Source organism: Bombina bombina, chromosome 7 (assembly GCF_027579735.1).
Source record: "Bombina bombina isolate aBomBom1 chromosome 7, aBomBom1.pri, whole genome shotgun sequence".
Lineage (NCBI taxonomy): Eukaryota > Metazoa > Chordata > Amphibia > Anura > Bombinatoridae > Bombina > Bombina bombina.
This window is the reverse complement of record NC_069505.1, coordinates 421,353,455-421,379,985: the sequence shown is the minus strand read 5'-3', so window position 1 is coordinate 421,379,985 and position 26,531 is coordinate 421,353,455. Positions and strand designations below refer to the sequence as shown.

Genomic DNA, 26,531 nt, shown 5'->3' with positions numbered 1-26,531 from the left:
GGAGCCGCGGCAACACAGCGATGAGCGGATCTAGTGTGACAGGTTCATCTGCTAATTTCTTAGACTTTGAAGACTGCCTCTAATTTAAATGCATGTTGACCACTAGAGGGCATTAGGTCATGTGCTTCATATAGATAACATTGAGCTCATGCACGTGAAGTGACCTAGGAGTGAGCACTGATTGGCTAAAATGCAAGTCTGTCAAAAGAACTAAAATAAGGGGCAGTCTGCAGAGGCTTAGATACACAGTAATTACAAAGGTAAAAGGTTTATTATTATTACTGTGTTGTTTATGCAAAACTGGGAAATGGGTAATTGTCTATCTTTTTAAACAACAAATCTTCTGGTGTTGACTGTCCCTTTAAATGAAGATCAGTTTCATGTGCAAGCTCAGATTTCACTATGCTTAGCATGTGCATCAGTAGATCACACTGAAACTGCACAAAATAGTAGCTCCGTCTCTCAGAAGCATGGGCCAAGATCTACAACTGTCCATGGTTACAGCATCGCTATATAGGTGTAAAATGAAACGTTCTAGAACTCTCTCTTCTGACAACGCAAAATGTATGAATTCTGAGAATTGAAAAAACTGCAAGTGACACCACATAATTTGTTTTATCATACATTTTACACAGAATTTCTTATAAACAAAACCCCCCTTAACAGGGTATAAAGTATATCACTAGGAAGCAATATTTGCCTCCATCTTTAAAAGTGGTTTTAGGGTGACCCCTAGTGGAGAGTTTATACTGCAGCTTCCTTAGTATAACCAGACTTTACTGTATTATAATGTACTTTTTTGTAACATTTGCCAGTGAAATCTCTTTGTTCAGCTTTAACTTCATTATTTTAATGCAAGTTTTAATTTCCCTTTAAACATGGAGGAGTGGAACTGCCTTAGAGAAACACAGAGTTGTTAGCAGCTGTCAGTTTGGCTTTGACTGTGGCCAGCTTTGCATTTTGAGGTTGGAAATGTATGCGTCCACTTCCTGAGTGTAATCCTCTTTCCCACAATACCAGTGCAGGTGTCTGTGGCCAGATTGGGTGGAATGAGTCTGTAACTGTATAAACCATGTTGTGTCATGCTATGGGCTAGATTACAAGTGGCGTGCTATTATTAGCGCGGGTCACAATAAACAATACAGCGACTGCGCTAACTTGCGCACATATTACAAGTTGAAAGTAAACACATTTGCTCAAGTGCGAATGTCAGGTTTGCGCCAGTGTCAGGTATGCACAGTGTATATACTGTGCATATATAAACATTTATTGTGTGCACAGACCTTTGGTAATGCAGCACTTAAAGTGAATGTAACGTTTAATGAATAAAGTGCCCAGTTTTTAAAAATACTATTAAAAACAGGGGCACTTTCATTCATTAAACTTTACATTGAAGTGTTTTTTTTTTTTTAAAATACTTACCTTTTTCTTTAGGAAAACAGACCGGCAATCCTCCGCTCTTAGCAATGCAATGATAAATCAGGCTTCCTCCAATCTCTGCAACACCTCAAGGTGCCCAGCTCGTGAGGCCACGCAACAATTGGTTAAAGTCGGATTCGTCATCTATATGCTAAGTACAGAGGAGCTGCGAGCGGAGGATCGCCGGTCTGGTTTTCCTAAGGAAAAAGGTAAGTATTTTAATAAAACACTTCAATGTAAAGTTTAATGAATAAAAGTGACCCTGTTTTTAATAGTATTTTTTAAATTTACATTCAATTTAATTACTGATATATACTGTGCATATATAAACATTTATTGTGTGTGCAAACCTTTTGTAATGCAGCACTTAATTACTGATATATACTGTGCATATAAATATTTATTGTGTGTGCAGACCTTATGTAATTCTGCACTTAATTACCGATATATACTGTGCATATATAAACATTTATTTGTAATTACTGATATATACTGTGCATATATAAACATATATTTGTAATTACTGATGTATACTGTGCATATATAAACATATATTTGTAATTACTGATATATACTGTGCATATATTATATAAACATATATTTGTAATTACTCATGTATACTGTGCATATATAAACATATATTTGTAATTACTCATGTATACTGTGCATATATAAACATATATTTGTAATTACTCATGTATACTGTGCATATATAAACATATATTTGTAATTACTGATATATTCCGTACATATATAAACATGTATTTGTAATTACTGATGTATACTGTGCATATATAAACATATATTTGTAATTACTGATATATACTGTGCATATATAAACATATATTTGTAATTACTGATATATACTGTGCATAAACATGTATTTGTAATTACTGATATATACTGTGCATATATAAACATATATTTGTAATTACTGATATATTCTGTGCATATATAAACATGTATTTTTGTAATTACTGATGTATACTGTGCATATATAAACATATATTTGTAATTACTGATATATACTGTGCATATATAAACATATATTTGTAATTACTGATATATACTGTGCATATATAAACATATATTTGTAATTACTGATATATTCTGTGCATATATAAACATATATTTGTAATTACTGATATATACTGTGCATATATAAACATATATTTGTAATTACTGATATATTCTGTGCATAAACATGTATTTGTAATTACTGATATATACTGTGCATATATAAACATATATTTGTAATTACTGATATATACTGTGCATAAACATGTATTTGTAATTACTGATATATACTGTGCATATATAAACATGTATTTGTAATTACTGATATATACTGTGCATATATAAACATATATTTGTAATTACTGCTATATACTGTGCATATAAACATAGTTGTAATTACTGATGTATACTGTGCATATATAAACATATTTGCAATTACTGATATATACTGTGCATATATAAACATGTCTTTATGTGACAGCTGTCTGTGCTATGTCATCGGATATACAAATTAGCAGTCTCTTAACCTGGCAGGGCTGCTGTTTGATGACAAATAATGCTGGAGCCAGCTGAGATTTCACTATGTACATATACTGTACTACTTTGTATGCGTATCTGACCCGTAGCCAACAAGCTGTCAGTTTAGAGACTAACATTACTTGTAACGCAGACAACATGGCCGCTGCTCGGTGATAAACCTGGCGCCAAACAGCCGCACTTCTCTCAGCCCTTCTACCCATAAATGCTCTCTCTATGGTTTATACACCCGGAAATATCAATTTTTGTATCCTCCATTGTTGGCGGACCCTGAGACTAACTGTCTCCTTGCTATACCTTCTCTATGGTTGTGGAGCCCGGAAGTCTCCTCCTCCTGTGACACCGGAAGTTCCGCCATATTACCGGCGACCCTGACAAGTTGCTTAGCGGGAGGTACCGTACTGGGCTGTGTGGCGGGAGGGTGAGTAGTAGACTATGTGGTTGGAGTTGTATATGATACGTGACACTGAGCCTTTATTGGAATGGTGCTAGGGTGGAACCCACGCACCCTATGGTACTGACACTTTTATACAGGCAGAATAGAGGCCCTGGTGACTGCACAGTAGTGTGTGTTTTGTCACATATCAGTACCCTTACTGAAGGCAAAGACCCAGCCCTCTGGCACACACAAACCAGGTGTGCTAAATAGTAATGAAATAAAATGGTGTATTTTCCAAGTAGTAATGACTTGCAGGGGGTGTAAGTTTACTGGTAGTTATGACCTGCAGGGGGTGTAAGTCTACAAGTAGTTATGACCTGCAGGGGTGTAAGTCTACAAGTAGTTATGACCTGCAGGGGGTGTAAGTCTGCAGGCAGTAATGACCTGCAGGGGGTGTAAGTCTGCAGGCAGTAATGACCTGCAGGGGGTGTAAGTCTGCAGGCAGTATTGACCTGCAGGGGGTGTAAGTCTGCAGGCAGTAATGACCTGCAGGGGGTGTAAGTCTGCAGGCAGTAATGACCTGCAGGGGGTGTAAGTCTGCAGGCAGTAATGACCTGCAGGGGGTGTAAGTCTGCAGGCAGTAAGGACCTGCAGGGGGTGTAAGTCTGCAGGCAGTAAGGGCCCGCAAGGGGGTGTAAGTCTGCAGGCAGTAAGGGCCCGCAAGGGGGTGTAAGTCTGCAGGCAGTAAGGGCCCGCAAGGGGGTGTAAGTCTGCAGGCAGTAAGGGCCCGCAAGGGGGTGTAAGTCTGCAGGCAGTAAGGGCCCGCAAGGGGGTGTAAGTCTGCAGGCAGTAAGGGCCCGCAAGGGGGTGTAAGTCTGCAGGCAGTAAGGGCCCGCAAGGGGGTGTAAGTCTGCAGGCAGTAAGGGCCCGCAAGGGGGTGTAAGTCTGCAGGCAGTAAGGGCCCGCAAGGGGGTGTAAGTCTGCAGGCAGTAAGGGCCCGCAAGGGGGTGTAAGTCTGCAGGCAGTAAGGGCCCGCAAGGGGGTGTAAGTCTGCAGGCAGTAAGGGCCCGCAAGGGGGTGTAAGTCTGCAGGCAGTAAGGGCCCGCAAGGGGGTGTAAGTCTGCAGGCAGTAAGGGCCCGCAAGGGGGTGTAAGTCTGCAGGCAGTAAGGGCCCGCAAGGGGGTGTAAGTCTGCAGGCAGTAAGGGCCCGCAAGGGGGTGTAAGTCTGCAGGCAGTAAGGGCCCGCAGGCGGGTTTCTTCTGCTGGGTGTCACAACCTTGGGATTTGTGAAGTGTACCTGTAATTTATGAAATATTTGTGCTGATTACAATATTCCGTTCCCATTGTACAAATGCAGTAGAATGTCACGCTTGTTAAACATGTTCTAATTCTAACTAATCCATTGTTACAGCATGTCATTTTTTCTCTAGTAACCCTAGGTAAGTGTGCTCAACCAAACAAATTTTTGGGAGTGGATATCTCCGCTATGCTGAATTGAGCACAATGTTGATTTAAACAATATATAAAGATTGTGGAGTTATTAAAGAAATACACGTATTAAAAAGTGAAACTTTATTGTAACCATGTTAAAATTCCTAGACACACAGGAAGTATCACACACATACAATTCCTTTATGTCCTCTGAATGAAAGTGTTTTTTTTTTTTTTAATATTTCTTTATTAAGTGAAACACATTTATAATAATACAATCAAAATTCAGCAACTTGTTCATTTTAAGGCGTACATTGCCTATTATTTTCCAATAGGACAAAACATATATAAACATCCAAAGAAAATTAAACATCATTTTGTTTTCAAATTTGTCTTACATTTTTCCTGTATTGTTTTTTCTGTTAACCCAAATGTGTTCCTCACATTTTCCAATTATATACAACAAAATAAACATAAATAAGAAAAAAGAAGAAGAAGAGAAAGAAAGAAGAAGTGGGAGAGGAGAAAAAAAAAAAAAAAAAAAAAGGGGAAAAAGGGGGGCAAACCCCCCCCCCCCCCCTTCATCCCCTCGTCCTACTCTATCCTCTTAACCCTATCTTACTAGTACTTCATGACTTGGAGAACTAAATTTCTCTACTTGAAGAATACCAATTCGCTGGAAATATGTCTAGCGTAGCTAGTTCTGCGAACGTCTCAGAACTTAAAAAAGGGTACAAAATTTGTTTCTGGATCTGTAATGTATATGTTTTAATTATAGGTAACCATCCTAATATAAATCTTTTTACTTTATGCTCCTTAACATTCTTCATATGAAATGATTCAAATACAATATGGTTTTGAATTTCCTTTATTATCCTAGCCAATGAGGGTGCAGCTATAGATTTCCAGTTTTTTACGATCAAATGTCTTACCAGTAGTATAAGTATATTTAAAATTTTAACTTGTATTCCTAGATCCGGATTATACCTTTTTAAAAACATAACTGTTTCCATGTCTATAGATATATTTGAATTATAAAGTTTATTGATCCAGTAAACTAGCTTCTCCCACCCTTGCTTCATTTTAGGACAGAGATAAAACATATGACATATGTCCGCTTTCGCAAAGTTACAACGCGGGCAGCTAAAACTTTGTGCTGGATACATTTTCGTCAATCGGGCTGGGGTTAAATAAAAATTATTAATAAGTTTATAATGGGATTCTTTCCAGCTCATAGGTATAGTTAACTTCCTTGTAGTCAGAAGACTTGTATTTATTTTTGTTAACTCTAGATTAGGAAAATTATATTTCCAGTTATCATGTATTTTATTCAAGGAAATAAGGCTTTGTTTAGCAAGTAAGATATCATATAACAAAGAGATAGATGTAGAGCCCACCACATATTGATGTATATATCCTTTAATTTCAGTCCATTCCTTAAATTGATCCCTATCCCTTCTCATATCTTCTATAAAATGTCTGACTTGTAAATAACCAAAAAAACTAGTTCTAGGTATTTCAAATTGTGATACTAGGGTTTCAAAGGAGACAACACACCAGTCATTCGTTAATACCTGATTAATATACTTCACTCCTTTGTCTGCCCATTTTCTAAATAAAGCTTGATTGATTCCAGGTGTAAAACTAGGATTGCCCCTTATAGGAAGAAAATCAGAATAATATGGATCCATATCTAATATGCCACACAGTTTATACCAAGCTATGATGATATTCTTAATGGAGATTAAACAATCTATATTCCTCGGAAGTACTTTCAATGGACAATGTAAAATCGCTTTCAAAGAAAAAGGATATACAAAAAAACTCTCGATATCATTTGATGAAACCTTATTTATATCTGTCAACCACTCAATTGCTATTTTAGCTAAAAAAGCAATATTATAAAGGTGAATGTCTGGTAGGGCAAAACCTGCCATTTTATATGGTTGCATCATCTTTTTTAACGCTATTCTTGGTTTCTTATCTTTCCAAATAAAATTAGAAAAAGCAGCGTTAATTCTCTGTCGATCATAAGTCTTAATCAAAAGCGGTAAATTTTGGAGTGAATATACTAGTCTAGGGAAGACAATAGTCTTAATTAGATTTACTCGGGCTGAAATTGACAGGGGCAAAGATACCCATAACTTTAAATCCGCAATAATTTTTTGGGTCAAAGGACAAAAGTTCTCTATGTACCACTTATTAGGATTGGCACTAAGTTTAATACCTAAGTAATTAAGGGTTTCAGTGGTTCTAAATGGGATTTGTTGCAGACTAATATTAGTTTTATTTAACCACATAATTTCACTCTTATTACAGTTAATATTATATCCGGAAAATGATGCGAAAAACTGTAAAGTGTCTACTATTAATGGAATTGACTGTGTAGTGTTCTGCAGAAAAATCAATAAATCATCAGCGTACAGTAATATTTTTAATTTACTCGTGCCTAGCTTTACTCCTACTATTATATCCCTAAGCCATATTGCAAGAGGCTCCACAGCTAAATTAAACAAGAGTGGCGATAGGGGGCAACCCTGTCTCGTGCCTCTACCCATTATAATTTTAGATGAAAGGGAGCCGTTCACCAACAGATAGGAAATAGGGTTCTTATACAGATTACGAATAAAACCCAGAAATTGATTTTGGAGTCCGAATTTTGAAACTGAGCTAAATAAATATTCCCAATTGATCGAATCAAACGCCTTTTCGGCATCCAGTGTAAGAATTGCTAGATCCTGCATTAGTTGGGAATTCGCTGTACCTTTTATAGACCATATATAATCCACATATGTAACAAGCTTTCGAATATTTTTCGAAGAATTCCTATTTATCATGAAGCCAGTTTGATCTGGATGAATAAGATCGGTGAGACAATGAGCCAGTCTACTAGCGATTATAGAGGTTAGTATTTTGTAATCGGAATTTAATACTGATATGGGCCTATATGAGGCGGGATCTTCCGGATCTTTCCCTTTTTTATATATTAAAGATATATTTGCAGCAGAAAAATAATTTGAGATGGGCTTATTTGAAATAAAATAATTATTGTAAAGTTTTTGTAAAGTAGGGACAATGTCCTCCATTAAGATTTTCAAATACTCTGCTGGGAAGCCATCTGGCCCTGCTGCTTTATTTAGTTTCGCGTTTCTTATTGCCTCCGTCACTTCTTCCAATGATATAGGGGCATTTAATAGATTTAAATTTTCCTGATTTATTTTCGGGGTTTGAATTTTAGCCCAAAACTCTTCAAGATTTACTGCATCACTTTTCTTCTCACAATATAAATTCTGATAATAGTCATGAAAAACCCTCATAATCTCTGTGTTATCCGTACATCTCGTCTCTCTCTCCTTAACTGCCAATATATAATTTTTTTTTTTCCTATTCCGAACTATCATGGATAAGTATTTAGCTGAGCATCCATGAAAAGCCCTGAAATGCATATTGAGTCTAATGTCTTCCTCCTGCGCTCTTTGTTTTAGTAATATGTCCCTTTCCTGTCTAGCCTTGATATATTTTCCCCAGTTTTCCTCACTATGATTATTAAAAAATCTCCTGTATGCATTCCTAACACTATTCATCATTTGCTTTTCAATCAAGCTTGCTTTTTTCTTTCTAGCATATACATAAGCGCCAATCTCTCCTCTCAAAACCGCCTTAGAGGCTTCCCAAAAATTTTCAATCGAATTATATTGCGCTATATTTAATGTACAATAGTCTTTCCACTTCTGTCTTAACCAATTATTAAACCTAAGATTATTATATAGATATCTAGGGAAATAGAAGGTATTTACTTTGTCTTTAGCTTTCACCAATGTGTCAAAATACAGCGATATAATAGCATGGTCGGAGATCATTATATCATTTATAGACGCCTGAGCTTTAATAATAGAGAGGGATTCCGAGATTAGAATATAATCTATTCGTGAAAACGTTTTAAAGGACTTGGATTCACACGTAAATTTAATTTTATCTGGATTCTTCGCCCTCCAAATATCAGTTAATTTCAGGTAGGTACACAGCTTTTTAAAATATTTAGCCTGTCTATTATATCGGGCTTGATGATCTACATTCATTCTTTCTAGGTCCGGATATAAACACATATTAAAGTCTCCAGCTACAATGAGGTTATATTTAATGTATGGGAATAATTTGGCCTTCATCTTATCCCAGAAAGAGGGAGAGAATCCATTAGGGCCATATATATTACATAAGATTAATTTTGTATTTTTCATTTGGACTTGTACAATAATATATCTAGCCTCCACATCTATCTCAATGCATGAGACACTATATATCAGGTCTTTATTGAATAAAATCGCCACTCCACTTTTTCTACCTAGACAGGGCGCTCCTATAACTTCCCCCACCCATTTTGATTTCAACTTGACTATTTCCTTGTCTTTTAAATGGGTTTCTTGGAGAAAGACAATACTTGGTGATGATTTACCTAGCGTTTTTATAATCAATTTACGTTTGGCCGGGGAAGAGATACCCCCCACGTTCCAGGACAGTATCTTAAAGTTTTTACAAAACTCTGTCATAACCTCCAATTAAAATCCTGATTTACCTAGTAGAAGGGGGGGGGGGGGGGGAAAGGGAAGAAAAAAAGCAAAGAGAGAGAGAAAAAAAAAAAAAAAAAAAAAAAAAAAAAAAGACATACAATAAAATCCATATCACCTTACAACTCATAGTAGCCTAGTTTTATTACAATTGAGATCTCTCTCTAGTTCTGTAGGGAATCAAGATTAGCTATAAACTCTTTAGCTTCCGTTATAGAGTTTAGGTTTTTCTTTGTACCATCCTTTTCTACAATAATTCTGGCTGGATAAACCATATGTGCTTTTACACCTCTCTCTATCAATTGGGAACAGTAGGGGGCCATATTTCTCCTCTTTGAGGAAGTCTCATTCGAAAAATCTTGAAATATAAAGACTCTTTTATTAGCAATATTAAATGTATCCGTTTTCCTATATAACTTAAGCAGCTCGACTTTGTCTTGAAACCTCAAAACCTTAAATATGCAGACTCTAATTCTTGGAGAACCGTCCTCGTTATATTTCCTTGGACCTACCCTATGTGCTCTTTCTATCTGTAAAGGTAGTTTAGAGGGGGAAAATCCCAGTAGCTGGGGTAAAGTATTAGATGCAAAATTCAGCATATTTTCGAACTCTGCTGTCTCCGGGAGACCTACTATTCTTAAATTATTCCGCCTGGAGCGATCCTCAATATCCTCCAGACGGGCTTGTAAATTTCTTATCTGAGTTTCTTGTTTAACTAAAATACTGTCGTGATTATTTACCAAGTCTTCCACATCTGAAATTCTATTCTCCGCTTCTGTAAGCCTTGCAGAGAATTGCTTTACTTCAGTAGTAAGCATATCTAAATTTGTCGAGATATTAGAAAGGTCTTGTTTAATTGCCTCGAATTGAGGTGTAAAGAGCAAATTTATTTGGGCAATCAATATTTGTGGATCATTTAAAGGTTCATTAGTAGTCTCAAGGCTAGCCTCTGGCATTTTAGTACCTTTCTTTTCTCTTGTTTTGGTAGGCATTATTGGAGAACTGAATGAAAGTGTTAATTATCAGTCCACCCCTTTCGCAACATCGCTAATCAGACCAACATAAAGGATTAACACAAGTTAAAAATGAGACCATAGGGCTTGGGGTAGTAGCATACAATTTTCATTTATCATTACTTGTATGGGAGTAAATAAGGATAATGTCAGTTCCTCAGTGTTATATATCAATCCCTCAGATAGTGGGTGTCTATATCTTTTAAGACACTCACTGGATAATAACTAGAAGCCTATATCATTCACCACCTTCTTTAACTATTGTGGTACATACAACTCCCCATATCAACAATGTAAGCTTATTGTTCATAGTAGGCAGCTATGATTCAAACAAAGAATCTAATCTGATACATGTCATGTAACTCTCATTCCATATGGTAATTCTCTAATAAATCGTAGGATCTTATCATACAAGTCTGTATATCAATCACACAGACGCACTGTTTTCTTATATATTAGTAGGCTGTATATGGTGCTGGTAATCCCCCCTTGTGTATTTAAGCACCAAGTTAGATTTGAGTTATTACGCAAAAAGATTCATTCAGTTGCCACTCTGTGTTTTAATCACATACACTTAAAACTAATTATGATTTTGGTAAATGGCGTTTTGTAAAAAACTTATTTAACTCTCTGTGGATCGCAAATAGCGATAATATTTAGCAAAAAATAAGATACTATTTATGGTTAGATCACTAACTCTTATCTGTAACTACATAGTGGATACATGAAGGAATCAGCACCCATTTAAATGGTCCTAGATTGTTAAGGATAAAATTATATTAGGTGAAACGGATTAAAATTGTGCTACTGTTCAATATATATTAGCCTGAGGTTGCATGCTTAACCCCTATGTGGTAAACTGTTGACTACAGTGTTGCAAGAATCAGTGTGTGTATGTGATTGAAACAGAGTGGCAACTGAATGAATCTTTTTGCGTAATAACTCAAATCTAACTTGGTGCTTAAATACACAAGGGGGGATTACCAGCACCATATACAACCTACTAATATATAAGAAAACAGTGCGTCTGTGTGATTGATATACAGGCTTGTATGATAAGATCCTACAATTTATTAGAGAATTACCATAAGGAATGAGAGTTACATGACATGTATCAGATTAGATTCTATGTTTGAATCATAGCTGCCCACTATGAACAATAAGCTTACATAATTGATATGGGGAGTTGTATGTACCACAATAGTTGAAGAAGGTGGTGAATGATAGAGGCTTCTAGTTATTATCCAGTGAGTGTCTTAAAGATATAGACACCCACTATCTGAGGGATTGATATATAACACTGAGGCACTGACATTATCCTTACTTACTCCCATACAAGTAATGATAAATGAAAATTGTATGCTACTTCCCTAAGCCCTATGGTCTCATTTTTAACTTGTGTTAATCCTTTATGTTGGTCTGATTAGCGATGTTGCGAAAGGGGTGGACTGATAATTAACCCTTTCATTCAGAGGACATAAAGGAATTGTATGTGTGTGATACTTCCTGTGTGTCTAGGAATTTTAACATGGTTACAATAAAGTTTCACTTAATACGTGTATTTCTTTAATAACTCCACAATCTTTATATATTGTGTTTAAGTGTGCTCAAAGCCTGTTTAGAACATGTGTTGGTGGTGTCATGCAGCTCCCACTTCTGATTGGCTGCGCATCCGTGTCACTTTACCTGTAAAACATTTGGCGGTTAAACTAAAAGGAAATCTGAAATTACTATTCCAAAAGTCACATCTTCTAAGTCTTTATGGGCTCTGTCATTTTTTTGTATAAGAATGTAAATTTTTAAGTAATTTATCATTTCCAGTCAGTATTAAATATAGCAAAAAAAAGCCTAATTTCTTGCTTGTTTGGGACCAGTTGAAACTTCCAGCTCTGGTAATAATTGTGACGCTCTAGAACATGTTTCTATTAGCATATTTTTAGGATAAGTGTTAATACAACTTACATCTCTGAAACCTTATAATCGTCTCTCTTTATTCCTCAGAGTGGCCCAGCCGACGCTCCTCTTCGTCTCTCTGCCATGGCGGGCTGGTCCCGTGAGGCGGTTCTGACTCTATACAGAGCACTTCTGCGTCAGGGTCGCCAGCTGCAGTACACGGACCGTGACTACTACGCTTCATATATACGTCGAGAGTTTAGGAAACAACAAGGGTTGACACAGCTAAAGGACAAGGAGAGACAGCTGGAGAAGGGCCACTTTTTCCTCAGGACCAAGCTTGGGGGCCTGGTGTAACTGGATAGTAGGGCACCTGTGGGTGTAGCTGCAACTCTGTGCTTTCTGTAGGACCCTGCAACATTCAGGTAGGTTCCTGGATTTTTGGCTTATTTGCTGTCTAGGTCTTTGATGTTCATTTTAATTGGGGGCGGCATTGCAAAACATCACAAGTGTCAATTGCATGCGGACAGGTTCTCGTCTGCCTGCAAGGCTGGTAAATTTACCTCATAATGTCAGCGTGCTAGTCTCTAAACACCAACAAGGTATAATGCACCACCTATATCCTGGGGCATTACATGATAGAATTCACTTCTATTGCACCATAGCCCCTATAAGACCGCTAATTAGTGGTTACCACTAAATTATTTTATGTGCCTCAAGTAATACTAGAGGAATGAGTTAGGCAATTTTGTATACAAAATCAGAGAGGTAGGAGACAATATAGAGGTCTTTCTCAATAAAAAAAATTCTCATTTCTAAACTGTAAATGCTAAAGGAAATAGCTCTGCTAAGCATAGACTGCTTACGTATTTAACATGTAATTCATTTTATGCTGGGGTATTTTTTCTCTTTGTTTAATTGGCCAACAGAGCTATAGTTTTTTTGTTATTTAATACTATATTGCAAGATCGAACTGTATAATCCAAACCAGCATCTAAGGAGAAACTTCATTTTACCAATATATGATCAAAAAACATTTGAGATTTCTGAATCTATATGTTCATGAATGAACACCGTATTTTAATGAGTGACTATGAGTAATATGGAGGAAGGCATGCACAAAAGCTATAGCCCTATGTGTGCTTGTCCAAACGAGCGATTATCCGATGCCTGATGGCAACCATGCATTTTGTGATTTTGCAGTCACAGATGTTTTCTGTCCCTTAGGAACATGCCATGTAAGAGGCAGAAGGGGTCTCACAATTTGGAAAATATAGGGTATCAGTTTTTCTCCCTCACATTGAGACAAAACTTATAGAGTGTAAAAGTATCTTCCTCAAAAAAGCAAAGGGGAAATGCCTGCATAGTTATGCACTGTAAGGGTTTTGTCCCAATACAGGGGAACAAGCGAGTAGTGTTCTGAATTTGAGTTGAGCCCCATTGCTCTTCTATAAGCCTCTGTAGCGTGATAGACCTGGCTTGGAGGGTACTCCAACATGTCCGGCACTTGCAATACAGTACAAAACCTTTCCTTTGTTTGCATTCCTTCTCGTATGAAATTTAAAGATTAGACTTCACATGGAGAATCCCCTCAGCCACTGTTAGGTGTTGTTTTCAGGGGGGACAGTGCCAGTCAGGACTGGGCCTCGAGCGTACCGTACCAACTGGAAATGAATTTATTTGATAAGGATATCCTGAGAACAGCACTTCAGACCACGCAGCAATAAGTCTAAAACCATTCTTCTTTATTGAAAGACACACAACATGTCTTATAGGCGACAATTGCAGCATACAGGGTTAACATGATGACACGTTATGACCGCGTCATTTTACACAGTGTTTGTCAGGAAAAATACTAGCTCATTATTATAATTCGGTAAAGCAGAGTTTTGAGAAGCAATATTTCTATAGTCATAATAAGAAGTGCATCTAGTACCAAAGCAAGGTTATGTGTGCATCTTATAGAGAGAGCGATTTCCAGGCACCTTGCCCAGAACATCTGCAAGGCCAAAACTAGCTCTAACAAACTAATAAGAAATATGTATTTCTACAGAATAATTGCTATAATAAATATTATTCAGACAAGATGGATGCCATAGACAAAATGGCAGTTAAGAACAAGATGGCGCTAATCATGCTAACAATAATTGATAACAGCCACCATTCTAAGTAGTCACCATAAAAGCACCCGGGCAACTTGCAGTACAAAAAATGAATTAGACCTTCATGAACCCGTCACTGGAATGTCTCGGTGTATACTTCTTCTGTGGAGCAGTCTGTGCAACAGCCCATGCCTCTTTAGCAAGCGCTGGACAGGATGAAATTAGAACCTCTATCCGAGGCAAGCGCACTGCAGTCAGCTCGTTCAGAACATAGTTTGTACACTTCACCCTCTTGGATTGCAGTAGAGCAGCCTCTATTCCTCTGGTGGGGGAGAACCAATGTTCACTCTATGTCCAGTTATGATAAACCATCTTAACTGGTCCGGGTAGCTACACTACCAAGGAAGTAAGCTTGGGCTTGTCTATAGTAACCTAATATAAACAATATTAGAGTTTTATTAGGGAGCTCACACTCCGTGCTGCTATCAAGTTGACTGCCCCACTTTTATAAACTCTCCAGTTTACTTCTATTATAAAATTTGCTTTGTTCCCATGGTATTCTTTAAGAGATGCCTAGGTAGCATCTGTAGCACTACATGACAGGATATAGTGCTGCCCTCTAGTGCTCTTGCAAAACAGCTGCCTTGTTGTGCTTCCGACAAAGTTTTTTTTTAACCCCTTAAGGACCAGCGACGTACCCTGTATGTCACTGGCCTTTTTTTGGGACTTGATTGTTTTATAGCACGGTCTTGCCACCAGCGTTGAGACTGCTCTGTTCCACAAAGCCTGCTGGAGGGAGGGTATTAATAGCGTGTTCTTGCTAGACTTGTGCTATTATGTCCTAAAAAAACCCTTAACGACCAGTGACATACAGGGTACATTGTGGTCATTAAGGGGTTAATCTTTAGTCAAAATATGCCAGTATCTGATGATGGCTTCTATCTATAATTGTTTGTTTAATTGCTGGATTTGTAATATGTTTTTATTTTTATACAATCAGACTGTGGTACTTTTTGCCTGAGGATGTATTTATGTCAATATAGTAGAAAGCTTTAAAGTGACAGTAAAGTCAGAATTAGACATAAATGGTTTAGACAGAGCATACAATTTTAAAAAACTTTGCAATTTAATTGTATTTAATTTGCTTCCCTCTCTTGCTATCCTTTGCTGAAAGGTTTATCTAGGAAAGCCCAGGAGCAGCAAATAACCTAGGTTCTAGCTGCTGATTGATGTGTGTGTGTGTGTGTGTGTGTGTGTGTGTATATATATATATATATATATATATATATATATATATATATATATATATATATATATATATATATATATATGTATGTGTGTGTATATATATATATATATGTATATATATATATATGTGTGTGTATATATATATATATATATATATATATATATATGTGTGTGTATATATATATATATATATATATATATGTGTGTATATATATATATATATATATATATATATATATATATATATATATATATATATATATACACACACCGATTGTCAGTGGCTCACCCATGTGTTTAGTTAGAAACCAGTAGTGCATTGCTGCTCCTTCAACAAATGATACCAAGAGAATGAAACAAATTTTATAACAGAAGTGAACTCGCTATTGCTTGCACGGAACTATACAGATAACCCTGGCAAAGGGGTTAACCACATTAAATCTCCAGAATGCGCTTCTGCTCATTAGCTACACCTAGCAGGGGATTGGCAGCTATACATGTATGCTGTTCTCTGATTGGCTCAGTTCCTGACCAGTAGTTCTCTGCAAGCAGTTACAGCATTTTGTTCTTTATTTTAGGTCTATTTATGGCTAAAAACAGAATCCAGGTTAATGAGCTCTTGTGCTAAACGGTGTGTGAATCTATTACTGTCATTTCACCTGGCAGGTTTATTACTTAAAAACAGTGATCAAAGTTTAAACTCAAACAACTTGTGTCTTTTAATATTTTCAGCGTAACTGACTTAGCTGTGTAATACGTTTTACTCTGGGACTGTGATGGTCTATTACACCATTCTTGGTGCCTGTGCTGTCTGCGTATTTCCAGCATTTTCTACACAAGGGAAGGTTGCATCTGTGTGTCACAGCTTTGTTACATGAAATGTGTGCACAAACAAGAATAACAGTTCACAGTAGCATGAAAATACTGCAATGTTGCACAAGTAAAACCCGTCCTGATCTGATGACCGCACACTGCTAATACGGTAAACCATTACAGTGCAATAGTACACAGCCGGCTGTTAGATTATAATCGTACATGTATGGCCGGCAAATCTAGTTCGGCTTTTCACAGATAAGCCGCAGAGACCATTATCTTCAGGAGAAAAGTGCTCACAGGTCTTGTTTTAAAGCACATGTATGTTATTTTATAGGTGATGATAGAGGGCTTTATGGAAGAGGCACTTTCATGTTAAGACTAATCACTATAAACGCCAATGACTGATCTGTTTGTTTCTGTGTTGCATGTGTCTCCCCCCAGGGAAGCATGGCAGGAGCTGGCGAGAAAAAAGGAAAGAAGGATGACAATGGCATCGGCACTGCAATTGATTTTGTGCTTTCCAATGCCCGCTTGGTGCTCGGGGTGGGGGGAGCTGCTATGCTGGGAATTGCCACATTGGCAGTTAAGAGGGTGAGTAGAACTGTTGTGCGGCTCCTGTGTGACGATCAGCTGTGTAGCTCTAATTTACTATTAACCCCTTCGCTACTGGGAATTTCAGAGAAAAACTTGCCCAAAGTACATTTTTGCTATCACTCTAAACAGAAATAGAGCTTTTAATTTTTTTTTTAATTACCTATGAAAACTATAAAAAAAAAAAAACCAATTAACGTAGATAACCCATGGTATTGGTCTAGGCCTATATTGGTATATTTGATGCCGCTATTTGGCCTCCAGATTTGACCTTATAAAAAAAATATATATATATTACTTTGTCACAAACTTTGGGTTTCTCACTGACATTATTTACACACAACTACTGCAGTCATATGACAAATGGTTGTAAAAGCTTCTCTGGGATCCCCTTTGTTCAGAAATAGCAGACATACATGGCTTTGCCATTGCATTTTGGCAATTAGAATGCTGCGGTGGCTGCGCACCTTATGTGAAAGTCCTGGCAGTGAATGGAGTTAATAAATTGGCTTGTAAGGTGTCATTTCTCTTTTATGCAGAGTAAAAATTACCCTCCTACCTGACATCTCTCACTACCTGATCTTCCCAAACGGTTCTCTTCCCTCCATCACCCCACACTGTCACCCCCATCTTAGGTACTGGCAGAAGGTCTGCCAGTATGCAGGTTATTATTATTATTTTATTATTATTATTATTATTATTATTATTATTATTATTGTCCTCAGTGATCATTCCTCAACCATCCCACCCATCTGATCTCCCCCTTACTACTGGCGACCATCTTAGGTAACGGCAGCTGTTTGCCAGTACCCAGTTTTAATATTTTTATTCTATAGCTGATTTTTTTTATGTAGTGTAGCTTTCCATCCCTACCTCTTCCTTAAAATGTGTTTTTGTAGTGTAGCTTCCCATCTCTTCCCTCTCACTTAAAATGTTTCTCTGTAGTGTAGGGCCCCTCTGCCTCTGTGCCGCCCAGCTGCCTCCCACACCTCCCACTAGCACAAGAAGTTGATTGTTGCAGACGGTGACACACACAGTGTCACTGTCTGTAATGATCAGGCATCTACCTACCTATGGAACCGGAGCAGCGATTGTTGTTTATCATATGAAGACAGATGCCTGCAGCTCTCAGCTGTCACTTTACAGCTGAGGCTTCTGTAGCTTCCTGAAGCTGATATATATTGTGTTATCCAGTACGATGGGCAATGTACCGCATAACATGTATACATAAGTCTTTTTTAGTGAAGGGGTTAATATCTCTTATAGATCATAACCCTCTCTCTGTAGCCTTTACAGGTCATATTTCCTCTCTCTGCATTCCTCTTAGATTATGGCTCATTACTGATCATTCACCTTTTCCCCTCACAGGGCCCCCCCCTTGACCAGTTAGCTGCCCTCGCCCTTACTCCTCTCTCCTGTGTTTTTTTACACTTATAAACAGGAATTGGTTATTTATATATTTGCCCTGTGTTTACATCTCTGGTTTTTCTATGCCTGTACTACAGTTTGATGTTTAAATGTTTCAGATGTATGATCGCGCAATCAGTGCCCCAGCAACTCCTTCCCGGTCCAGTCAATCCGGTAAGCGGAGCTGGGAGGAGCCAAATTGGTTAGGTTCATCTACACGGCTTCTCAACAAGGACATGAAGACCACAGTGAGCCGCAGCCTGCAGACCCTCCCCACCGAGCCGTCTGCATTTGAGTCTTGTGACGGTGGGTACTGGGGCCTGCTCTTCACCGTTGTGTATTTGTTCTGGTCTTTCTTGCATGTAGATTCTGGGAATGAATAAAAGGGACAGTACACTGTAAAATTGTTTTTCCTTTAATGTATTTTCAGTGACTTGTTATACCAGCTGCAGCGTATAAAATGTATGAGAAATTGCTTTTTCAGGTTTGTGTATATGAAATAGCTGGTTTTGTGCTTTGAAACCACAGCCTATTGAAATGGGTAGCGTTTGCAGGTAAAATTAGATCTCATTGTTATCACTTTGTGTGTACTTGCCTCCTTATCTTATATCTGTCTGTAAACCAAAGCCCAATACGTAGAGAGAACAATGAAAAATTATAATTTTATTAGTTATCTCTTCTACACCCAACAGGGAGTGTAATTTCTTATGCTGGCTGTGTTTACATTGCCTGGCAATAGCCTAAACTTTTAGTATAGGTGGGGATACCACAGGCTAAATCAGCTGTGTCAAATGACAAAATAAGGGTAAAGGAGCTACTTGTAAACAATTTAATACACTCCAGCAGGTAAAATGGACCATTGGGGAAAAAAATAAAGGGGAAAACATTTCTGGCTAAACTGTCTCTTTAAAGATGCGTTCAACATTTTACAAAAATAATTTGCTCTCAGCTCTGTTTTTTTTTACATTTTTGGAAATTTACCTTTCTGTGTTGTATCATATTAGGTCCACAACACCTTACTCTCACTGACCTGCAAAGAGACAGTTAAAGGGACAGTAAATGCCTTGAAAGGTATTTGTTGTTGCTAAAAAAAAACAACTTATCAGCCAAGTCCATATGTTTTTATGACATCTTGTTTGCTGCAGTTGTTTAATAGCCAAACTCCACCCACCATTTGCCTTATTTGGAGGAGCCAATTTGGGGTTGAGTCTGCAGACAAGGCTAGCCACGTTTATTATGTTAGTATAAAATGAACGTTCTAATAATGACAGGGAAAGATGTGTAGCAGAGTTAGCCTTGAGAAGTCAGCATTTTCAGAGATAAATTACATAATGGGGGGGGGACTACAAGTACAATTATTTCATTGCACATAACTAAATATTTTATACAAAAAAATCAGTTTACTGTCCCTTTAATTATAGATCACATAACAGATCTTTAGATATTGATGTTTCTGTTTAAAGCAGCGTTTCCCAAACCCAGTCCTCAGGACCCTTACTCATGCCAGTTATTCATTATACCTTAAAGGGACATTAAACCCAAGATATTTCTTTCATGATTCAGATAGAGAATACAATTTTAAGCAGCATTCCAATTTACTTTTATTATGTAATTTGCTTTATTCTTTAGATATCTGTTGTTGAAGAAATAGCACTGCACATGGGTGAGCCAATCACACGAAGCATCTATGTGTAGCCACCAATCAGCAGCTACTGAGCCTTTCTAGATATGCTTTTCAGCAAAGGATATCAAAATAATGAAGCAAATTAGATAATGGAAGTAAATTAGAAAGTTGATTTAAATTGAATGTTATTTCTAAATCTGGAAAGAAAAAATATGGGTTTCATTTACCTTTTAACTAGAGCACAGGTGAAATAATCATCAGGTCAGTAACCATGGCAACTTACCTGAGTAAGGGTCCTGAGGACTGGGTTTGGGAAACGCTGCTTTGAAGGGACACAAATGTCTATTTCTTTGTTTTCATTGCAATATACTGTCCCAGCCTGTGTGCTCCGCATGCACCCTATCAACACTTTTATAGCCCCTTTATCCTTATCCCCTCCCTATATTCACAAGTGTTTGTTCCGCCAGCAGTATAATAATAATAATAATAATCAGAAGCTGCCCTACCCACTGTAGGGCAACACGGCACCCGGTACAGTACTATCTGCATTAACAGTGTAAGCAGAAGCTTGTGAGTGCACTTGGCTTTGCTACAGTAGGTGATAGCTTCTGATTGCCTCAGCCACCCACTGTGTAATAAAAAAAAAATATCTCTTTGAAGGTGGTGGGCAGTGGATGAAGAGAAGGGTTAAGTGGTAATGGGGTTATAAAAGTATTGACAGTGTGAGCTGAAGTCAAAAATATTTTGACAGTTTTTGCAATTAAATGAGATGTTCTGGAATTTCCACTAGTGGAGGTCAGTTAGATCCAGAGGAGTAAAACACGTATTAGGCTCTTGTGAGTCTATTTAGTTATGGTTACCACATGCTATTTGTCTCTGCTTCCAGCTATGCAGAGCGAGGTGTTAAGATATCGCTGATTCTGGTGCCATTTGGAAAAAAACAAGTTTGGGTGATCCCTTTGGCTAATAGTAAAGAGAGCGCTGCAGTGGTGCAGCCCACTCTGGCAGTGAAGAGGTTAGCCATAGGATGCACACTAGCAGCTAGGTGACTGTAAGAATATCAGTGTGAGTGGGCAGCACACACAGCAGGGACTGAAGTTACCTGCTGACCATGACAATATAATAAACCGTTTTCTAGGATGTTATAAACTCACCTGGAATACAGAAATAGTTACTGAGCTTCCTGTTTGTTATCTGCAGAGTCACTTCGACCAAAGCCCCCAAGCCGCAAGTCCCACGGAGACCTAAAGAAGACCCGTCTGCGGCTATCACTACAAGAGAAGCTCTTTGTTTATTATAAAAAACACGTAGCCATCCCACCCGGAGAGCAGAGCTGCGCCAAACAGGCTGCCGTGGACATCTGTGCTGAGCTGCGCAACTTCATTCACAACAAGTTCCCAGATATGCCACTAAAGGACATGCACCTGAGTGGAAGCCTCTACGACGATTTGCAGGTAAAAACCGAACGTTATGTTTTATAGACTGGTGTTATAGAAAGCGTATTGCGGAACTTGCTTTGTACTTCTGAGCTTATCCCATAGAAAACTTCACTGTCATACAGCCATTTATGTAGTGAGGCAGGGAAATAAGGAAAGCAACACGTGTACACGTCACCAAGAAACGCACATCTCGGGTTTGTGCAGAACAGAAATGAGCTAGGACTGTGTTGTAGATGGGGAGGGGTAGTGTTGTATGGGGATTTACAGGGCCAGATAGTGTTTGCCCTAGAACGTGTCTCTTACATAAACTGAACAATTCTATATACATTTCTTATCAGTCAAGTAAATTGCGTTTTTGGTTACATAAGTAATTGCTCTGAGGGAGCCTACAGTTGCTCGGTTTTTGGGTATACAAACATAAGTGCAATGTTTTATCACCACATCTCTCTCATATAATCCTACATTGTTTGGAATTAGGTTGTTACAGTAAAAAGGTGAAGGTAAGGTGTGTAAGTGTCGGGCTGGTACACTAACCCCTGCACATATACTGCTCTGCTCCCAAAAGGCAGAAAGGAGAGGAATAAATATTACAAAGAGTAGGTAGTATTAGTGCGCTATACAGCTACGGGGTCTGAATAATATATAAAAAAAAATCTAAAACCAAATGGCCTAGTGAATAAAAAGATAAATTGTAACCTAATGACCGGTCATGTAATAGTTCTCCTAGGTCTAAAAAACAATATCCTATTGTAAACACATATATAATATATACACAACCCTAGTAACGGAAAGTGCAACAAACTAACATAAAAAAATCCTAGACTAAAGAAGAGTTGATGGCTATAATGCCTTCGGTTTGTGAATGAATGTGTTTCACAATCAGCCTATTATATTATAATGTAAAGTAACATAGGTTGCTAAAATACCTTGCATTTATAAGCAAAGATATATTGTAAATTGACCTGTGCTATTATAATAATATAGGTAAAAAAGTATCGTGGTGAATGTGCAATATATAGCAATTGGTATGATATATAACTTATATAAGTGAAAGTGCCAAGTGCCTATATAACATGTGCAATATTAAAATCACTAATACATAATTCCTTATACATCAGGATTCATAATAGTTATAGGGCAATAAATACAAGTAGCACTTTGCTATTTCCAAACCACTTTTCTTCTGTTATGTGTGATCAGTCCACGGGTCATCATTACTTCTGGGATATAACTCCTCCCCAACAGGAAATGCAAGAGGATTCACCCAGCAGAGCTGATATAGCTCCTCCCCTCTACGTCAGTCCCAGTCATTCTCTTGCACCCAACGACTAGATAGGATGTGTGAGAGGACTATGGTAAGGGTTTATCGGCTAGTTCATTAAAGGGACAGATTTCAGCTCTGTCCATCTTGTTACACAGGCGTCTGTCAGAAAATCCAGACGTCCAGGCCTTTTGTCAGGCTTTAGCTAGGATCAAGCCTGTGTTTAAAGCTGTTGCTCCACCATGGAGTTTAAACTTAGTTCTTAACGTTTTACAGGGTGTTCCGTTTGAACCCCTTCATTCCATTGATATAAAATTGTTATCTTGGAAAGTTCTGTTTTTAATGGCTATTTCCTCTGCTCGGAGAGTCTCTGAGTTATCAGCATTACATTGTGATTCTCCTTATCTGATTTTTCACTCAGACAAGGTAGTTCTGCGTACTAAACCTGGGTTCTTACCTAAGGTAGTTACTAACAGGAATATCAATCAAGAGATTGTTGTTCCATCCTTGTGTCCAAATCCTTCTTCAAAGAAGGAACGTCTTCTACACAATCTGGATGTAGTTCGTGCTCTCAAGTTCTACTTGCAGGCAACTAAAGAGTTTCGTCAAACTTCTTCCCTGTTTGTCGTTTATTCTGGACAGAGGAGAGGTCAAAAAGCTTCTGCTACCTCTCTCTCTTTTTGGCTTCGTAACATAATACGTTTAGCCTATGAGACTGCTGGACAGCAGCCTCCTGAAAGAATTACAGCTCATTCCACTAGAGCTGTGGCTTCCACTTGGGCCTTTAAGAATGAGGCCTCTGTTGAACAGATTTGCAAGGCTGCAACTTGGTCTTCGCTTCATACTTTTTCCAAATTTTACAAATTGACACTTTTGCTTCTTCGGAGGCTATTTTTGGGAGAAAGGTTCTTCAGGCAGTGGTTCCTTCTGTATAATGAGCCTGCCTATCCCTCCCGTCATCCGTGTACTTTTGCTTTGGTATTGGTATCCCAGAAGTAATGATGACCCGTGGACTGATCACACATAACAGAAGAAAACATAATTTATGCTTACCTGATAAATTCCTTTCTTCTGTTGTGTGATCAGTCCACGGCCCGCCCTGTTTTTAAGGCAGGTAAATATCTTTTAAATTATACTCCAGTCACCACTTCACCCTTGGTTACTCCTTTCTCGTTGATTCTTGGTCGAATGACTGGGACTGACGTAGAGGGGAGGAGCTATATCAGCTCTGCTGGGTGAATCCTCTTGCATTTCCTGTTGGGGAGGAGTTATATCCCAGAAGTAATGATGACCCGTGGACTGATCACACAACAGAAGAAAGGAATTTATCAGGTAAGCATAAATTATGTTTTTTTCAAAATTAACGCTAGTTACATACAGAGTGGCTCTCTCTGCATCGGACTGCTAAAAAATGTTATTGCAGGCTGCCTCGATATCGAGGCATCACTGCAATAACTGGAAAGCGGCTAGAAGCGGTCAGGATCGCTTCCACCACTTTCAGAGACTGAGGACGTGCAGGGTACGCCCTCGGTCGTTAAGGGTATTTTTTTGGGAGGACGTAACCTGCATGTCCTCTGTCGTCAAGGGGTTAATAAGGATATAAACCTTTTGAGACTGAAAGGGACTTGAAACCCAAAAAAATTATTTCATGATTCAGATAGAGTACCATTTTAAACAACTTTGTAATTTACTTCTATTGTCTAATTTGCTTTATGCTCTTGGTATCATTTGTTGAAGGAGTAGCAATGCACTAATGGTTTCTAACTAAACACATGACTGAGCCAATCACAATCCATATATATATATGCAGCCACCAATCAACAGCTAGAACCTAGATTCCCTGCTGCCCCTGAGCTTGCCTAGAGAAACCTTTCAGTAAAGGATAGCAAGAGAAGGAAGCAAATTAAATATAAGTAAATTGGAAAGTTGTTTAAAAAGGAAATTTATGCTTACCTGATAAATTTATTTCTTTTTCGATACGATGTGTCCACGGATTTCATCCTTGTTGGATTACAACTCCTGGTCAGCAGGAGGAGGCAAAGAGCTCCACAGCAGAGCTGTATAAATAGCTCCTCCCTTCCCTCCCAACCCAGTCATTCGACCAAAGTTAGGAAGAGAAAGGAAAAGCCAAGGAGCAGAGGTGTCTGAAGTTTAACAAAAATATAATAACCTGTCTCATAGAACAGGGCGGGCCATGAACTCATCATATCGAAAAAGAAATAAATTTATCAGGTAAGCATAAATTTCCTTTTCTTTTTCAAGATACGATGAGTCCACGGATTTCATCCTTACTTGTGGGATACAATACCAAAGCTATAGTTCACAGATGAAACGGGAGGGACAAGACAGGAAACCCAAACGGAAGGCACCACTGCTTGAAGAACTTGTCTCCCAGAAACTGCCTCAATCAAGGCAAAAGCATGTTCTACAGAAACTTCATTTTATAATGACCAAGAGGAAGCAACAGCCCTAGTGGAATGAGCCGCAACTCTTTCAGGAGGCAGCTGTCCAGCTGTCTCATATGCAAAGTGGATGATACTCCTCAGCCAAAAAGAAAATTACAAACAGAGAAGAAGACTGAAGAAAGTCTTTAGATGTTTGCAAGTAGAACTTCAAAGCACGGACCACGTCCAAATTATGTAAGACGTTCCTTCTCAGAAGGAGGATTAGGACACAAGGAAGGAACAACAATTTCCTGAGTAATATTTTTATTTGAAACAACCTTAGGAAGAAATCCAGGTTTCGTACGTAACACTACCTTATCCGAAAGAAAAACAAGATAAGGAGATTCACATTAAAATGTCGAAAGCTCAGATACTCTGCGAGCAGAAGAAATAGCAACCAAAAAAACAAAACTTTCCAAGATAATAACTTAATATCTATGGAATGCATAGGTGCAAACGGAACCCCTTGAAGAACTCTTAGAACCAAATTCAAACTCCAAGGAGGAGCAATTGATCGAAACACAGGCCTGAATCTAGCAGAGCCTGACAAAAAGATTGAACATCTGGAACATCTGCCAGACGCTCGTGAGGCAGAAATCTGTCCCTTTAAGGAACTTGCTGACAACCTTTTCTCCAATCCTACTTGGAGAAAAGACAAAATCCCGGGAATTCTAACCCTACTCCATGAGTAGCCCTTGGATTTGCACCAAAAAAGATATGTAAGCCATATTTATGGTAAATCTTTCTAGTAACAGGCAGATGTGCCTGAATCAAAGTATCCATGACCGAATCAGAAAACCCTCGCTGAGATAAAATTAAGCGTTCAATCTCTAAGCAGTTTGCTGCAGAGAACTAGATTCGGATGATGGAAGGGTCCCTGAATGAGAGAGTCTTTCCTCAATGGAAGCTTCCACGGTGGCTGAGATGACATATCCACCAGATCGGCATACCAAATCCTGCGAGGTCACGCAGGAACAATGAGGATCACCAAAGCCCTCTCCTGTTTGCCTCGAGCAATCACCCGGGGAAGGAGAGCAAATGGAGGGAACACATAAGCTAGGCTGAAAGACCAAGGTACTGCCCAGGCAACTATCAGCTCGGCATGGGGATCCCTGGACCTGGACCCGTATCTCGGAAGCCTGGCATTCTGATGAGAAGCCATAAGATCCAACTCCGGCCTGCCCCAACAGATAATCAGGTTGGCAAATGCCTCCGGATAGAGATCCCATTCCCCCGGATGAAAAGTCTTTCTGCTCAGAAAATCCACTTCCCAGTTGCCCACATCTGGGATGTGGATCGCCGACAGATAACAAGAGTGAGACTCCGCCCACTGAATTATCTTGGC

The 26,531-nt window shown here is 38.4% G+C and overlaps 2 protein-coding genes across 3 annotated transcripts in view; both read left to right on the top strand.

Annotated features, from left to right (window-relative positions):
- Positions 1 to 3,315: 3,315 nt before the first annotated feature.
- LOC128666590 (MIEF1 upstream open reading frame protein) lies at positions 3,316 to 12,611 on the top strand. 2 transcript variants are annotated; one of them, XM_053721282.1, is made up of 2 exons: positions 3,316 to 3,366; positions 12,363 to 12,611. In XM_053721282.1, exon 2 carries the CDS (start codon positions 12,399 to 12,401, stop codon positions 12,609 to 12,611), a length of 213 nt encoding a protein of 70 aa, XP_053577257.1. In that variant the 5' UTR covers positions 3,316 to 3,366; positions 12,363 to 12,398. The 2 variants fall into 2 exon arrangements, with proteins under 2 accessions (XP_053577257.1, XP_053577256.1); XM_053721281.1 differs by having other exon boundaries at positions 3,322 to 3,394.
- Positions 12,612 to 16,867: 4,256 nt separating this feature from the next.
- Positions 16,868 to 26,531, top strand: part of MIEF1 (mitochondrial elongation factor 1) — a 33,588-nt gene continuing 23,924 nt past the window's right edge. Inside the window, exons 1-3 of the mRNA XM_053721280.1 lie at positions 16,868 to 17,011; positions 18,538 to 18,724; positions 21,243 to 21,496. Of these exons, the coding sequence (XP_053577255.1) occupies positions 16,868 to 17,011; positions 18,538 to 18,724; positions 21,243 to 21,496 (585 nt within the window). The remainder of the gene's footprint in view (positions 17,012 to 18,537; positions 18,725 to 21,242; positions 21,497 to 26,531) is intronic.